This window comes from Podarcis vaucheri (genome assembly GCF_965113315.1).
Source record: "Podarcis vaucheri genome assembly, chromosome: 8".
Classification (NCBI taxonomy): Eukaryota; Metazoa; Chordata; class Lepidosauria; order Squamata; family Lacertidae; genus Podarcis; species Podarcis vaucheri.
The window spans coordinates 64,729,494-64,747,360 of NC_138766.1; the positions used below are offsets into that span (position 1 = coordinate 64,729,494).

The 17,867-nt window shown below is 45.6% G+C and overlaps 2 protein-coding genes across 2 annotated transcripts in view; both read left to right on the forward strand.

The window, feature by feature from the left end:
• Positions 1-2,018: 2,018 nt before the first annotated feature.
• Positions 2,019-17,867, forward strand: part of LOC309538458 (myelin P2 protein-like) — a 94,998-nt gene continuing 79,149 nt past the window's right edge. Inside the window, exon 1 of the mRNA XM_082234076.1 lies at positions 2,019-2,037. The gene's annotated coding sequence lies outside the window, so the exon portion shown is untranslated. The remainder of the gene's footprint in view (positions 2,038-17,867) is intronic.
• On the forward strand, positions 8,081-16,964 carry LOC309538456 (fatty acid-binding protein 5-like). Its single transcript, XM_082234070.1, has 4 exons — positions 8,081-8,240; positions 11,941-12,113; positions 16,447-16,551; positions 16,705-16,964. The coding sequence occupies exons 1-4, from the start codon at positions 8,162-8,164 to the stop codon at positions 16,753-16,755; spliced, it is 408 nt and encodes a 135-aa protein (XP_082090196.1). The 5' UTR covers positions 8,081-8,161; the 3' UTR covers positions 16,756-16,964.

Here is a 17,867-nt window from a genome sequence, read left to right on the forward strand (position 1 = left end):
CTAGGAGCTATTTCACAGAACGAAGCACCAAAAGGGGAAGTTAGTGTGACTTGTAGTCCCTCTTGTCATGTGACAGTCATTGGGTGCACTTTGTCAAGAGTAATATGTTCCTGAACCAAAAGCCTGAAGGACACCAGCAACCCACGCAGAACCCTCAAGACAACAGAAGGGTGCAGTTAATAAGATTCATCAGTGCAATTTACCAGAGTGCTGTAGCCTTGCTCTGAGGCACTGTGGATAACTACACTAATGGCTGATTATATTTACTGGAGTACCAGAAAAAGGGGTCCAGGGCGGTTAGCAGTGGTGGACTATCAGCAGCTGTCTGAGGGATGGTGCCCTGCTGTCACCATATGAGATGCGGCTGCATATTATTCCTCCCACCAGAATAAAAGGGAGGTGCTCTTGAGATCAAGGAATCAGGGAGGCAGCCCTAGGGGAAAGTGTTGTAATGATGGAATAGTGTCAATTGCTTATACCACTTGGGCAAATAAATATGTGGGCAAATAAATATGTGTGTCATAGCAAACAAAACATGTTGTTCTCAGTATTGTAATTGGGTCATGGAAGTGCCTAGAGGAGAATTAATCCTGAATAGTTCCCTGGCCCTGGATAAAGATATGAGGGTTGTTGAACCAAACAAGAACGATCACAGTGCTATTGAATTCAATGTACACACGAGAGGAATTTTTTCCAAGAAAGTGCAATACAGTGGTACCTCAGGTTACATACGCTTCAGGTTACATACGCTTCAGGTTACATACGCTTCAGGTTACAGACTCCACTAACCCAGAAATAGTGCTTCAGGTTAAGAACTTTGCTTCAGGATGAGAACAGAAATCGTGCTCCGGCAGCGTGGCGGCAGCAGGAGGCCCCATTAGCTAAAGTGGTGCTTCAGGTTAAGAACAGTTTCAGGTTAAGTATGGACCTCCGGAACGAATTAAGTACTTAACCCGAGGTATCACTGTAATACTGATTTCAAAACAGGAAACTTCTCAGTAATACAAGGAGTTGAAAATGGGAGTCAACAGGCTAAAATCTCTCAAAGAAGTTTGGAGTGTTGGGTTTGCTTGTTTTAAAACAGATTAATAAAAGTTTGGCTAGAATATCGCAGCTCAGGAAAGGTACCAAGGCGATACTATAGTAGTTAACGAGAAGAGTCATAGAAGCTATAAAAGGCAAGGAGCTTCCTTTAAAAACATCAAAGCCTTTCCCAAATGAGGTCTACACACACACCATACATTTAAAGCACATTGCTTTTTCCCAGAGAATCCTGGGAAGTTTAATTTATGTAGGGTGCTGAGAATTGTAGCTCTGTGAGGGGTAAACTACAGTGTGACAGGAAGTACATAGAGACAAAACCCATGAACTTCACATATACTGATTAGTGTGGCTAGCAATGGTGGTGATTTCCTAGAAAAGAAGTCTTGGAAGTTGTGATGGATTGCTCAAAGGAAATGTCAGTTCAGAGTATAGCAGTTATGAAGAAGGCAATTCCATGCTGTGGATCATTAGGAAGTTTATCCTAGTGCTTATCTGAAATATGCTTCCTTGCAATTTCCAGCCATTGGTTCTTATCCTGCCCTGGAGCAATGGAGAGCAGGCCTTTCACCTTCCATGTGACATTCCTTCAGACATTTGAAGATCACTACCATGTCCAGCCACAACATTTTCTTCTCCAAGCTAAGAACGGGGACGCGGGTGGCGCTGTGGGTTAAACCTCAGCGCCTAGGACTTGCTGATCGCATGGTCTGCGGTTTGAATCCCCGCGGCAGGGTGCGCTCCCGTTGCTCAGTCCCAGCACCAGCCAACCTAGCAGTTCGAAAGCACCCCCGGGTGCAAGTAGATAAATAGGGACCGCTTACTAGCGGGAAGGTAAATGGCGTTTCCGTGTGTGCGGCTCTGGCTCGCCAGAGAAGCTTCGTCACGCTGGCCACGTGACCCGGAAGTGTCTGTGGACAGCGCTGGCTCCCGGCCTATAGAGTGAGATGAGCGCACAACCCCAGAGTCTGTCAAGACTGGCCCGTACGGGCAGGGGTACTTTTACCTTTACCTTTACTTACCATGTCCATCCACAACATTTTCTTCTCCAACTAAGAATACCTAGCTCTGTCTGTTTTCCTCACTGGGCTGCTGATTACATTTACAGTGAATCAAAAGTAGCTGTTGTAAGAATACCTTGTTTCAAATATTTTTGCCATTTCTGCCAGTTGAAACACAGCGTGGCTGTAAAGGAGTGACGCAATCTGTGAGATGAATGGTTGCTACATATGGCCAAGGCCTTTTCTTTCTGAATAGCTGCCTTGGTCACGTCAGGTGAAGATGATTGCACACCCAGAAGATTCTGAAGAAGCCTGAGTAATTTCCATTGAGTCATTAGGGCAGGGCAAGGAACAAAGCTCTGATGCAAGTTTATTGTAGCTTTGAACAGTGCAATTCCCCCTCTCCCCTTTTAGCGTCTTTTGAAAAAAAACATTTCCAGTTGCCTTTTATCACATTAGCAGACTACTTCCTGTGACTACAGGTGGAACTGTAGGTGGCAACAGCAGTTCAAGAGAAAAGCAAGAGTGAACCCTAATCTGGAGTTTATTGCACTTTGTACTCTTTTGTAAATTAACATAAAATACCAGAAAGTTTATGTGCACCTTGTTGATAGGAGTGACTCAAAAATTACAGGGAAAGCACAGCACAAGTGTAGCAGGCACAGGATCCAACCACAAATCTCTAGAACTCTGTGGAATTTACTCAAAGCATCCTTTTACATTTTTAATCTCTACTCCCTTTAGAACAATTAGAAGGAACCACATGCCTTCACAAATGGTGGAGCAAGGCAGAGGTGCTTATAAAAACATAGTACATTTTCAGCAAAACAATCCGATCTGGATTCATAATTGCACAGCAGCTGGCAGCAGCAGACTATGGCCACATTCACACCATACATTCAAAGCCCTATAATACCACTTTCAATGGTAACGAATTCCCCCAAAAGACTCTGGGAGCTGTAGTTTGTTAAGAGTGCTGAGAATTGTTAGGAGACCCCTATTCTCCTCACAGAGCTTAACAATCAACCCCTCTTCACAGAAAACTCTCCTAAGAACTTTCAGCACCTTTAACAAGCTACAACTTCAAGAATTGGGGGGGGGGGGAGGAGAAATGACTTTAAATGACTTTATCATAGTGCTTTAAATGTATCATGTGAATGTGGCCTCAATTTAAACAAACAAAGTACTACACACAACTCATAATGATTGTGTGGGATTCACTGCCACAACAAACAGTGACTATTGGATTAAGCTTATTGTTCAGGAGCAGGAAATGGACCGGGCTGCTGCCTCTATGCCTTACTGGAGTACCCCAACCAGCAGTGGAGAACCTCTAGTTCACAAGCCTCAATAGGCCCAGCCCACGAGGCTGTTTATTTTATGTTATTATTTTATTTTTATACCACCCTTCATCCAAAGATCTCAGTACAGTTCACAGCATTAAAAATACAAGATAAAAAAAATTACATAATTTAAAACGAGAGCAAGAACAAAACAAAACAATACCCCCCCTCCCCTTGTTGTCTCCAAGCCATGCCTACCTGTATGGCAGGTAAAAACATGGGTCCCTGCTGAAAGCAGGGTTGGCAGGCACCACCGATCAGCTGGTTGGTGGCACCTGCAAGGTCCTGTGCCTTTGCCCATGTGGGATGTTTGTCAGAATCCCAGACATTTTTTTCACTGTATTTCTCCATCTCATGGTAGTTATTCAATTTCCTGTATGAAAATACATGGGCCTGCTTCCCATTTTATAGGAAGTCAGTGATGGGCCTAGAGATGGTTTTGGGAGTTTATTCTGATAAGACACTAGCCATCTTGAGCAGCAGCCCATGTGAGAGGTCACATGAGCCGTGTGCTGTCAGCTCTGCACATTTGTGCAAGATCAACACTCCTTGCGCTCATGCTCTTTTAGCATGTTTTAAAGGTGAACTGAAAGTTGCTTATTTGGTCTCTGTGTTGTTATTTTGTATAATTCATCACGGTGGGTCCATAGAGCAGAATAGAGGGTAGCCCACTCAGCTGCATTCATACTCTTCCACTCTCCCAAGTTAAGTACTTGTACGCTTTTGACTTAAGCACCCTGATAGGGCTACTCCCCTAGTAAACAGAAGAACTAAGTTGGATGGGGGAAGTACAGTAAAGAGTGTTTACAGTGAACAAATACCATGTGGATGGCTAGAGGCTGAGAATTTTGCATAATCAGTACACAGAAAGAGCCCTGCTGGATAAGGGAGCATTCAGATGTGGGGAATATTGTGTTAGTTATTCCTGATAAGCACTCGTGTCACATTTTCCAGCGTTCCTTTCACACTGCAGCGCCTGCTGTGTTATTAGAATGGTGGTTTTTTGAGCAATGCACCGGCATGTCATGCTAAATTTCATTCTTATCAGGAAGTGTGGTGTGACACAGCACTACTTCCCCACCCATGCTTCTGTTCCCCCATGAAAACTGTGCAAAATACAGCCCCAAATTTCATCACTTTACTACCACGATTTTCCATGTTAAAGGAGCTGCAAACTGATTTATTTATTTTTAATTAACAAAGAGCATGGAAATCTATCATGCCATCTATTCCAGTAAAAAGTCTGGAAGTGGCTTTTTTTACGCTGTGTAAAAGCTCAAATAAAATGCGGAAATTAACAGTTAGGGAAACGAACAGTCATGTGAATGCAGACCAAGGGTCCATCTAGCCTAGTATCCTGCCTCAGACAATGGCCAGTAAGATGGTCTGGGAAGTCCACAGGAAGACCCGAAGGCAATGCCTTTCCTGTTTCCCCCACCCCTGGCAGGCCTAGTTCCATTTCCAACACATCTAAAGTGGTGACTATGGCAACATCTTGCCATATAGGTTCCATATACAGTGGTGCCTCGCAAGACGAAATTAATTCGTTCCGCAAGTTTTTTCTTCTTGCGAGTTTTTCGTCTTGCGAAGCACGGTTTCCCATAGGAATGCATTGAAAATCAATTAATGCGTTCCTATGGAAACCGCTTGCCAGGCTGGCGGTGCGGAGAAGGGCTTTTCTCCCCACCGCAAGCCTTCAGGACAGGTACGGGAACAGAGGGGAAGGGGCACAGCGCTTCTCCTCTGTTCCCGGGGCTTGCGGTGGGAGGAGGGTTTTTCCTCCCCACCGCCAACATTCAGAACAGCATTCTGAATGTTGGCGGTGGGAAGGAAAACCCTCCTCCCACCGCAAGTCTTCAGGACAGCCATCCGAAGGCTGGCGCGGGGAGAAGGGCTTTCCGCCCCACCGCCAGCCTTCGGAGCAGCCTTCTGAAGGCTGGCGCGGGGAGAAGGGCTTTTCTCCCCACCGCCAGCCTTCGGAGGAGCCTTCCGAAGGCTGGCGCAGGGAGAAGGGCTTTCCGCCCCACCGCCAGCCTTCGGAGGAGGTCCGAGGACAGTGGGGAAGACGCGCTGCGCTTCCCCGCTGTCCCGGAGATTTCCCTATGGGCTTTCGTCTTGCGAAGGAAGCCCATAGGGAAATTCGTTTTGCGAAGCACCTCCAAAACGGAAACCCTTTCGTCTAGCGGGTTTTCCGTCTTGCGAGGCGTTCGTCTTGCGGGGCACCACTGTATCCATTACAAGACATGAGGGAAAAGCACATCCTTCTCTCTGCTGAGAAAAAAAAGGTCTCCATCTTTTCTTTAATCCAGTGATGGGACAAACTAAAAAGTATGTCCCTTCAGGGGCGCCGACTTATAAAAAATATTGGGGGGGCCCATACCGGGGTCCTGGGGGAGGGAGAACGCGAGAAGCAGCGCGAGCCTCTGAGAGAACGCGAGACCCCGCGCAGCTGCTGCTCCTGCCTCAAGGCAGCGGGTTGGCCGGGTAGGCGTCGGTTCCTTGCTTGAGCAGGACCCCTGTGCCTGCCCGCCTCCCTCCAGGTAGACCGGGTAGGAACCTGGCCCTTTGTATAGAAGCGACAGGCGGGCGGCAGGCAGCATGGCCGTCCCCTGCCTGCCTGCCTGCTTCCAGGTAGACCGGGTAAGAACCTGTACCTTCGTATAGAAGCACCAGGCGGCCGCAGGCAGGCAGGAAGGCAGCAGGCCAGGGTGCGTGGACGTCCCATGTCTGCCTGCCTGCCTGCCTGCCTTCTTCCAGGTAGACCGGGTAAGAACCTGGACCTTGGTATAGAAGGCAGGCTTGCAGGCTTGCAGGCAGGCAGGCAGGCGGCTGCTGCTGCTGTTCGGTCGGCGGCTCCTTTGCTTTGCTTGCTGCTGCCCAGGCCCCGGGAGCCACAGAGCCAGCGCCGCCTGAGGAGGAATATCCAGCCCATTCAGAGACGCTGCTTCTTCTCTCTCTCTCTCTCTTGTTGTTGTTCCGTTCGGATTCCCCCTCCCACCCGGCGGCTCCTCTGGAGCGTCCTGGCAGCGGCGGCAGCGGCGGCAGCTCCTCCTGCAAAACACTTTTCCCTCTCCCTCGGTGTGTTTGTATTTGCGTGTGTGTGCGCGCGCGCGGCGAGCGAGTCCACCTCCTGCCTCTCTCTCCCTCTCTCTCTCCCCCGCCGTGCAATCTCCTCGGGACTCTCCAGTCCTTTTGATGTCGCCGCGGCCGCAGCGCTGGCCCGCCAGACTTTACACGAAGGTTCGCGCACTAATAATTTTCTTAAATTATTGGGGGGGCTCCGCCCCCCCAATCGAATTTTTGAGGAGGCTCGGGCCCCCTCAGGCCCCATGGAGTCGGCGCCTATGATGTCCCTGGATAGTCATTAGAAGGCTCATTACTCAGAAACACATAAGAATAAAAGGTGGCTGCATTGGTAATCATGAGACAAACTCCCAAAGGTTGCAGTAGGTCAGCAGTAAAGGTAAAGGACCCCTGGGCAGTTAATTCCAGTCAAAGGCGACTATGGGGTTGAGGTGCTCATCTCGCTTTCAGACCAAGAAAGCCTGTGTTTGACCAAAGCTTTCTGGGTCACGTGGCCAGCATGACTAAACCGCTTCTGGTGCAATGGAACACCATGATGGAAACCAGAGCGCACGGAAACGCTGTTTACCTTCCCGCCGCAGTAGTACCTATTTATCTACTTGCACTGGCATGGTTTCAAACTGCTAGGCTGGCAGGAGCAGGGACAGTGCAACGGGAGCTCACTCCGTCGTGAGGATTTGAACCACCGACCTTCCGATTGGCAAACCCAAGAGGCTCAGTGGTTTAGACCATCAGTGTCCCTGGGGCAGCACTATCAGGACCAACTAAAAATGTCACATTGTCAGGGTAGTGTAGTGGTTAGAATGCTGGACGGGGGAACCTGGGAGGGGAGCCCAGGGTTCAAATCCCCACAGCAGCTTACCTGAGTAGCCTTGGGCCCTCTCTCAGCCTGACCTACTTTACAGGGTTGTTGCAAGGCCAAAAGGAGGAACCCTAAAGTTCAGCTTGAGCTGCTTGGAGGACAAGTGGGGTGCAAATGCAACAGTCAAGGAACAAAACCAGGAAGGAGTTGAGGCAATGCCGGCGTGGACGTTCAACGCGGTCCTGAGGGAGTTGCTGGGCTGAGGAGACTTGCCCTGCCCGCCCCCGCCGACACGTGCCCGGGCCCCCCTGCAGTTGCCCAGAGCTGGAAAGGCGCTCCACGCCCGCCCCCTGCGCACAATGCTCCTCCACCTGAGGGGACCCTCCTAAGGAGAGGCGTCACCCCACTGTGGCTTTGGGGGTGGCGACTCCTTCAGGGCGCTTTGCGAGTAGCCTTGGCGCGCGGGGGTTGCTGCTGGAGACCGGCTTCTGGCGCGCGCCGTCCGGGCAGCGCGCTGTGCAGCGAGACGAGGGTGAGATAAACGCAAGTAGAGGCGTCCGGCGTCCCGGCTTCCCCGCCGCGGGTTGCCTCGCGGTCACGAAGGCCTCGCCCCGCAGCGAGAGAGCTGAAGCACTGGACCCTCCGCCTCGCGCCCTTGGGCCGCGCAGCCCAATCATTCGGCGAGGAGCTGGAGCGCACCGCCGGCAGCGTCCTCGCGGTTGGGAGCCGGCACCCGTGACGTCAGCCCTCCCGATTGGTCCCCTGGCGGCAGCACATGCTCAGGACATCTATATAAAGACGTCCCCGGCCTCCCCCCTCCCCTGCAGCCGCTCTTCCCAAAGCCTCTCTCTTGGTCGTCAGCCGGGACAGCTCCATCCAAACGCAGCGCAATGGCGAACCCAGAGGCTTTCTTGGGCAGGTGGCGCTTGGTCTCCAGCGACGGCTTTGAGGAGTATATGAAGCAGTTGGGTAAGGAGCAGGGAATGGATGGGGAGAACTGGCGGGGGGGGGGGAGTAAGAATTTAAGGGGATTCCGTTTAAAATGATGAGGATATTTTATGACAACAGAGAAGCAGAACTAGAGATCCCCTCCTTTCATTGGGCAAAATTTGGGGGGAAAGCAAGGGGGGGAGGGCAAATAGTGCAGGATTGAAAAGTAAGCCAATCCATAAATGAGCTGGGCAAATCCTATCACAAGAACAGTAGTGCTAGTAGTGTGTGCATTTTTATTTTTACATCCAAGATGCTGACTGCAACCTTGCTATTTACATGGACGTAGCCCTCTTGGATGCAGTGACTTTGTGCATCTGTAATAAATAAATGTAGCATTGCAACCAAAAGCTTTTTTTAACACCCCCCCCAAAGCACTGCTTAAATAGTGGCATATTCTTTAAAATGGCTGCTTTGGATTAAGTGAATTACTTCAAAGTTCTTCTCTATGATTTGTGTAAGGGGAGCAGTGTCTGTGTGATGCACATTTTGTGCACTGCAATTCTTTGGGTTTTGTGAATTGTCATGCCTTTCTCGTATTTGTCAAACTGGAGTAGACACAGTCCTATTTCTTTCTACTATGTGCACATGTGGTGTGTCTGGCTTGATTAGGAGTGGAGGATTATGAAGAGGGAACAGGAATTAATTTTTCCTTTCCTGGAAGCACATATCTGTCTCTCCTGTGGGGAGCTGGGCTTAGGAGCTTTTGTGTGTCTCATTTTCTCAGCTCCTGAGAGGCTGAATGCTCTGTCCAAGGTCTGCGGAGGCATTCTCAGGCTTGCCTTTTAGTAACAGGCACACAAATACAAATGGATATTGTTTCAAACATGATATTGAGCTGCAGTGTGTGGTGTATGTGTGTGTGTGTGTACATATACCAAACCATCTGCTTAAAACAACATATGAAAAACTCGGAGTGGGGTGGGGGGATAGAAGAATAGCTGGGGGCAATGGGAAGGAGAGGGAGACCTCTCATATAAGCAGAATGGCACTTTCCCAGGGATTTCACCTGAGTCAGAAAGGAGGGCAGATGGCAGAAACCTTCAGAACTCCTGTAACACAGCTTACACTTCTTATTACAATGCATTTGGATATTGCTGGTGCAAGAAGAAACCATACAGTGGGGATGAATGCTCATTATAACAGAATATGATGCTCTTAATGAAATTTAATTTGATTTTCTTTTTTTAAACAAGCCGGTCATTCTTGCAATTATATAGTATTGTTTTTATGATATTTAATGTTGTGCACTGGCTTGATCTTTTATGTGAAATCTAAATGTTTGGCTTTGGTTGTCTCACTGCACGGACTGGAAAAAATGCCAGGATGAGCAAACTTCCTGTGACCGTGCACAGGAGGATAAAATGTACCACAGTGATCTCATATTCAGTATTATTACTTTACCAGACAAATTGAACGGAACACTAACCTAATTAGGGGTGAATAGTTTGGGGCTGCATTGATAGATCTGCCAAGTTACAGTGTGTTTAGAGTCTCCAGCTGAGGCTGAAACTGGAAAGAATAACAGATATCTGAATTAACATCCGGCTGTTATGTTAGAACCTTTCTTCTTTCTATCCTTGTGGATTAATTTCACTAAAATGCAATCCAAGTCCACAGATGACTCTTGAATAGGGCTGTGTATATTCTGTTCTAAACTCGGTGTTAGTATCCAAGCTTTTGCAGAACAAGCAGAATCCTGTGATCCATTTAAACGATGCAGATGAAACACAACTTACTTGTATTTACACATTGTATGTAAAAATAATATTCAGCTTCTGATCTTCCTGGGTAGTGGCAAAGAGTTATGAACAGTGCATAAATCCCATTCCTAACCTGTATGTCACCCCATATCTATTTCTGCATCCTTAAGGACTAGATCCTTGCTTTTTGAAGATGTAAATGTAATTGCACAAGAAAGAATAGGGAAAATGTATCACTGGGGCATGATGTGGCTTGTTTGGGGAATTGTTAAGCACGGGTGTGTTGCATTTTGCTTGTGGAGCTGCAGTTGACAGGCCTGAACTAGCCTCACAGTTGACACACTCATTATTTCACACATGGGGTTAACTGGGTTCTTGTGCCCAGTGAATGGAGACAATCATGATGTTAGTCCATTATATACTTTAGTTGGCATGGGGCTGTTATGCACTACATTGAATCTAAAGAGCATTCCAAATGTTTTGGTCTTTCAGTGTCAACCCAGGAGATAGAGAGGCCCCCTTCGATATACTAGTAGTGTCTGGGAGAGAGAGAGAGTATGTGTGCGTGGATTTGCTGCACCTCTTGATTTCTCATTGCCCGTTTACTCGGTTCATGAAGGTTTGCTGACTGCTGAAAAGCATTGTGCTTCGAGTTGCCATACAACCTTTCTGTGATGTTATCAATGAAGGTTGCATCCATCAAGTGGTGAATAAGCATGTGTAAAGCAACCTTTATAGTCTTTGCAGTAAAGGCTTAAGGATTACAGTACTGGTGCAGGAAACCTTTTATTTCTCTGTTCTGGGCTCAGTTCACCTAATGGTTCCTGCTAGCAGAAGCTCAATGCAATAACTTCCACTAGTGCAATGCAGTCCACTCCCCTCTTGTGGTCTCCCAGTTTGGCTCAGGAGAGTCAGAAAAAACCCCAGAACGGTGTGTGGCAAGAGGAGAGGGGGATTGTTTCATGTGGTGAGCTGAAATACTTGTGGCAATGAAACAATTGCCATGACACTACAATGAATTATCCCACTTAAAAATATATGTATAGCCTAGTCCCCATTCCAGAAACAGAACATGAATTGAGTCTTAAAATGCACAACAATAATCTAGATGAGGTCCAAGTCTATCTCCAGAGAATGGAAATGTGAGCTCTGCAGTTTGGCTATCCACTCATTAAGAGAATACAAGCTTCTCCTTAATGATCATATGTCCTGCAAACTGTTATTGCTGCTGTTGTTATATTCCTGGTGATTTCAGTAGTTAGGCTAAAGCAGTGAGGGAGAAGTTGGGCTCCTTCAGATATTGCATTGCAGGGGATTGGACTAGATTAACCTTAGGGTCCCTTCCAACTCAACAGTTCTGTGATTCTATATTTCCAGACTGCAACTCCAGCATCCCTAACCATTGGTCATGCTGGCTGGGGCTGATGGAAGCTGAAGTCCAATGACATCTGGAAGGTCACACTTTCCACCCCCAGTGGCCTACATGAATGACTGTATTTGTAAACATAGTGTTCTGGGTTGTTGTTGTTTACTTCTCTCCAGAAAGTCTCAGATAGATAGCACTGGAGGAGGAGCAAGGCGAGAGTTGTGACATGACACAATTTATTTCTAATTTTTCTGCAGAGCAATGGGTACTTTTTTGCCTGATTTCATTGATTTCCCTTTCTAAATGCCAATGTGATATAATTTAATTATTTGTATCTGGGGCAGAAGTCATTTGCTAATATGCTGAAGTCTTACAAAAAGACCTGTTACTCCTGTAAGGCAGAACGAAAGTGGAGTAGTTATAATAAGCTTCTGATTAACCTGAGATGCTTCAACACTTCAGCTGAGTCACTGGAGTTCTCCTTCCCCACGCTGGGTAATTTAAACAGTTAGGTAATCTTTTGTGTGCATGTGTATATGTGTGTTATTGCATAATGACTCTTCTTGGCTGAACCGATCTGACAGGTCCCTTGCCTTTCTCTTTTCTGCAGGTGTGGGCGTGGCCATGAGGAAGATGGGCAGCATGGCAAAGCCAGACGTTATCATCACCAAAGATGGAGACACATTCCATGTGAAAACAGAAAGCACATTCAAAACATCAGAATTCAGTTTCAAATTGGGCGAGAAGTTCAATGAGGAGACGCTAGATGGCCGAAAAACTCAGGTAAATGAAGCGATCGTCCAGAGAGGGCATGTACTGAACAGTCACATGTTCACACTGCTCATAAGTACAACCCGTCTCCTCACATGTGCACATTTATGTGTGAAAGCGTGTGTGTTTGTTGATTTCTACAGCTCGGCCATTGGGTACACAGGTCACATACTGTACTTTGTTGAACATTCACAGTCACTAACTGTACACGTGTTTAGCCACACACATTGGACCCACGTTGAATATAGCATGTGAACACCCCTACAGGAAGAAGCTGATGCAACTCCCTGAACTCTTCTGATTTCTGTTAGGTGAACAAGTTACTCCCATCAATGCGTGTTGTAACACTGAATGATACCAATCACTGTGGTTCAAGTGGTGCACAGTTGCATCACTGCTGAGGTAAATTTCCTCATGAATCAGCATGGTATTGCGTTTGGTTTGTCAGTCATTGCCTTTGGTTCCCGTAGTACTGTTTGGGAATTTTTTGCTTCTGTTGTAGATTAGCCACCGTTAATGATGCAAAATCATCTTGGGGGAATGCTGGAAGTGTGTGAGCTTTCTGTGGTTATTTGCCTTCTCTTCCTTTTTTCTTTTGTGTACCTCGCCCTTCAAACCTGTTCTCAGAACAACTTACAAAGTTTCAAGATAAAGCAAAAAAATCCAGCCGCAAACATAAAGCAGCAATTTGAAAATAATAACCAAACTAACAGTAGTTTCCTGTACATGTCTGCCCAGATGTAGGCCCCGCTGGGGCTTACTCCCAGGTAAGTAGATACAGGATTGGAACCTTACCTTTGAAAATCAAAAAAGTATTTGATACCTAAAATGGCATCAAGCTAGGTGAGCCTGGCATCAAGCCTCCCCATGAAGGGATGTGCAGCGTAGTGGTTAGAGTGTCAGACCAGACCTGGAAGTCTAGAGTTCCCGCTTAGCAATGAAGAGGATCACTGGGTGACCTTGGGCTAGTCACTGCCTAACCTACTTCACAGGGCTCTTGTGGGGATTAAAATTTGGGGAGAACTATGTGCACCACATTGAGTTCATTGGAGGTGGAATATAAGTGCAATGAATAAATAAACAGTTCCAGAGTCAGGATGCCACAACTGAGAAGGCCTTTCTGTGGTGAGAGGGATAACTGCCAAATGGCAAAGGCAGGTCTGTGCTGCAGAACTTAACTATAGGCAGGCACATGTGGACACAGGCAGGTAGGCTAGTCCTAAACCATGGAAGGGCTTTCAGGGTCAAAATTAGCCCCTTTGGATTGAGCCCAGATATGGCCTGGAAGCCACTGCAGCTGGCAAAACACTGCTGTGATGTGGTAATTCATATCTCCACATCCCAGCCAGTACATGGAACTGAGCACCACAAGCAGGTAAAGAGCCCCACAAAGACTACAAGAGAGTGAAAGCTAGATCAACACACTTAACAAAACCCTAAACTGTGGCAAATCTTAATTACAGTTGGATGAACCAAGCCATCTTCATAAACTATGTTTTGAAGATGGATTGTTTCAGCTAACCTATAGCTAAGATTATCTGCAGCTTAATTGTGTTTGAATGATATGCTAAACAGTGGTTAATATCAAATAAAAGCAATTAAACAATCTATGGCCTTTCAAGCTGGGGGGGGGGGGACGTGTTTCTCAGCTGAAGTAGTACAATCCCTACTAAAATGTCAAAGCAAGCTGAATTTGTTCCCTAATGGATTCAAATGACTACCTGCAACTTTTTACTGTTCTTAGTGCAGCTACTTTTTTAATTTTGGGAAATCCATGCAATCTTAATGATGGTCCCATTTTGTAAATTCTGGTAGCAAAAGAACGTGTTGCAATGGAATAGTGGGATTTGATTCATATCTGCACACCTCAGAACAGTCAGGTCAAAAGCCCTGCCTGAATGATTCATTGGCTTTTTCTTGGGAGTGTCATGTCTGTGGTTAAGGCTAAGGAGCTCTCCCTTTTGGATGCCTGCCAGCTGATGATCCCTTCAGTAGGCTTCTTCACCAAACAGGTACAACAAGTTCCTGGAGCTCTTTTCATGGCCATATGCGTTAAGGTGCCACGTTGTGTGATTTCTGACAAGCATCTTGCTTCTGCACGTTTTGGAGGATGGGAATTCCCCTCAGATTACAGTAACCGGAGCATAATCTTATGCAAATAACCTATAAGAATAATGGTGATTTGCCAGGACCTTTCCTTAATCTCCAATTGCAATACTACAATTACAGTATCGTCTCCCAAACTGGTTCTGCACATCCCTTTGTGAAAGTGCTACGTGAAAGGGGATTCCAGGAGACAGTCTTAATTGCATGTTGCATCCTACAAAGCTTTTTACCGTATGCAAGCCATCACACAGCCCACTCTGTTACAGTGGTACCTCAGTTCTCAAATGAAATCCATTCCAGAAGCCAGTTTGGCTTCTAAAACATTAAAAAACCAAGGGGGAGGTTTCCATTGGTTGCAAGAGCGTCTTGCACTCAGCAGAAGCCATGTCGCATGTTCGGGTTCCAAAAAAAACCTTAGAAAACAGAAGCATTTACTTCTGAGATTTCGGCGTTCGGGAACCGAGGTTCCACTGTACCTCTTTAAAGCAAGAGAAAAGGGGGCAAAAATATTCCTCTCCCAGACCCATGGGACATTGAGACTATTAATTGTGTGATCTGAGGGGTCTTTTTCATTAGGCAAAGTAAGGAATGTGTCATATTTGGGGGTTCTTAAGGGTGGCAAAGTAGGAGGCACCGACTTCATTCACATGTCATGGTAAGCCAAACTTTGACACTGGGAGTGCATGAATGTGCACAGCATCCAGACAAGACCTTGTGTAGCCATTTGCTCCTTCCCAGTTTCTCTTCCTTCTTCACTTCACTAAGCCAAAGTTTCTCTTAGTATGTTGTCCGAACCCAGCTTTCTCCTTGCTAACCACAGTTTAGTGTACGAGTAAGAGAGACTGCCAAGGAGCATAGTGGCTGTGAGTTCCTTTCTGGGAGCCAGCACATTCACATGGTGTTGCTAAGCCATAGTTTGACTTCCTGTGTCGTGCAAACCAGGTAATGGACTAATCTTTCTCAACTGGGAAGGTCCATTGAAATGATTAGAAGTTGTGCAAGCATTTCATTTAACATGTCTGTTAGGCGTCATTTTAATTTTCTGCCTGGAGGACAAAACTAGGCGTGTCCTGATCCTTCTTGGCAGTATCAAACTTCAGACAAAAATTTACAGAGAAAAGTACATGACAGCATAGAGAATCCACGTTTCAGTCTTTATTTTCCACAGACTCTTCAGTCTAAAAGTTACTGCTTTTTAGTTGTCTGCACAATTAGAATTTGTGCAAATGCCTGTGTTTCTGATAGCTATTTATTGTTCTTGCCTTCATGGGAGAAATAACTGGTCAGCCATTGGGGTAGGGGTTTCTTGGATGAAGGCAGCACTTCAGCTTTCTGGAGAATTTCTGTTGAGGAATTTGGAGTGGGTGGGGATCTGGCGGGTGGGCATATTGTTTTCTTTAAAAAGATACATAAAGTGGGAGAGCTCTAGGGTTCCTGGACATGCTTAATTTGGCATGTGTATATATAATAGTTGAATTCTATCTCCTTTGTTTTGGTAAGACACTTTCCACACCCAGTTATAAATCTGGCAAAGCAGGAGCATGATAATTTCCCCTTTGGTGCATAGGCCTATGCTGAACGTAATCAGACTATCAGACTATCCATGTAATGGCATGCCCTCTGCAAAATATCTTATCACTCAGACAAAATAGTAATCTCTGTTCACCTTCTTTAATTAAAGGGGCAAGTACTTCTCTGGTAGCATTTGCATGGGTTTACTCCTTAGGACGAAACTAGACATAGCACCCTTTGCACAATTGCTAATTGCATTAATTATATATATATATATATATATATATATATATATATATATATATATATATATGTCAGCATGGGGGGCTGATTCCAGATTGGGACTCTGGCAGAGGAAAGCTTCAGGCTTTGCTGTGAGCCTAATCTGGATTGGTATCCTGCACCTACTGGCACTGGGAGAGGGCAAGCACCCATTGGAAAGAACTGTAGCTAAGGTGAAAGACTTTAACGCCTTCCTACCTGGTTCCCAATCAGGAGTTCCCTCTTCCCTCCCTGTGCTTTTATTTACTTTTGAAAAGCTATTCATGCAGTTCTAATTAAAAATATTCTAATTTCATGGACACATCACATCTAGTTTGGCCTTTAGTTATGCACACCAATGCAAGATCAGAGGCACACTAACTATTACTGCACTGTCTTGGGACAGAGCAGTTTTGGAATAAATTCACTAAGATGCTAAGTACCAGATTTCTGTATTCTTTTTCAGACCCTTATCACCTTAGATGATAATAATGTATTGACCCAGCACCAGGAGTGGGATGGCAAAGAAACAACGATAACCAGAAAGATAGTAGATGGGAAACTCATTGTGGTAAGTGGAATTTTCCCCTGATTTCGTAGCCAAAATTGTACACAATAGCTGGAATGCAACATAATTCAGGCATACTAAGTGTCTATCTACATTGCTCTATTCCCTAGTGATCTGGAGAGAGAGACTGATGAATGAACGTTCTTTGTTTTGCAGGAATGTGTCATGAATAGTGCCAAATGTACTCGCGTCTACCAGAAAGCATGAAGATGCTGGCTTCTATTTTGGATGCGGAGCTTTATGATGGACAGCTTAGTTCCAGGAACAAAGCTGATCTACACTCCATATTTCTCATCTGTATTCCTTCTCCCTGCCCCCAGGTTTTTTTTAAGCATCTTGGAAGAATCTGTACTGTACACAATTAAATTTCAAGTCCTTGATGTAACTACTGAGAGCTATTAAATTTGAAAATTTCATGAGTTTTTACTTATTTTCAAATATTTTTAATCCACTTTGCTATTAAGAAATAAATAAATATCAAACATAAAAACATAGTTCAAAAACATTTCAGAAAAGAGCAAATATCAGAAGATCAAGAAATATTTGTTGTTGTTGTTTAGTCGTTTAGTTGTGTCCGACTCTTCATGACCCCATGGATACATTTGGTCTTCTTGCAGTCCATGGGACTCTCAAGAGTCTCCTCCAGCACCATAATTCAAAAGCATCAATTCTTCAGCGATCAGCCTTCTTTATGGTCCAGCTCTCACTTCCATACATCACTACTGGATCAAGAAATATAGGATGGTAGAATCTAGTGCTGGCGATCAGCAAACATCTGGATATAGAGGCGTGTTTTCAGTAATGTTTTGGAAGCATGCTACTGTTGATTCTTCTCAATAATGGCATCCCAGAGCGTAGGTGCCACCACAGTGAAGTAGGAAATAGTAGGAATATTGCCACTGTATTGTAATTTTTAGAATTCTCCTCAGTTGAAGAAATTCTGGAAACTCTAGTTAGATTAGCTGTGAGAAGAAGTGATTAGTTACTAGTTAAGGTGTATTCTGTCTAGGCACATTTATAGCATGGTTTCTTTGAACTCGGTTCAACTTCTATAATACTTATGTCTTAGCAAGTGTGTTTACACATGCAGTCTTAAAGGAAAATAGCATGGCACTGGAAGACCAAAGATTGGTAGCCTACAATCCTTCAGATGTTGGGATACAACTTCCATAATCCCTGACCATTGGTTGGGTTAGCTGAGCCAATGGGAGTTGCAGTCCGAGAACATCTGCAGGGCTGTGGGTTCCTCATTCCTGTTATAGTCTGTAGAAGGTTTTCTTAGCTTCTAGACAATATATAGATAATTTCTTTCTATACTA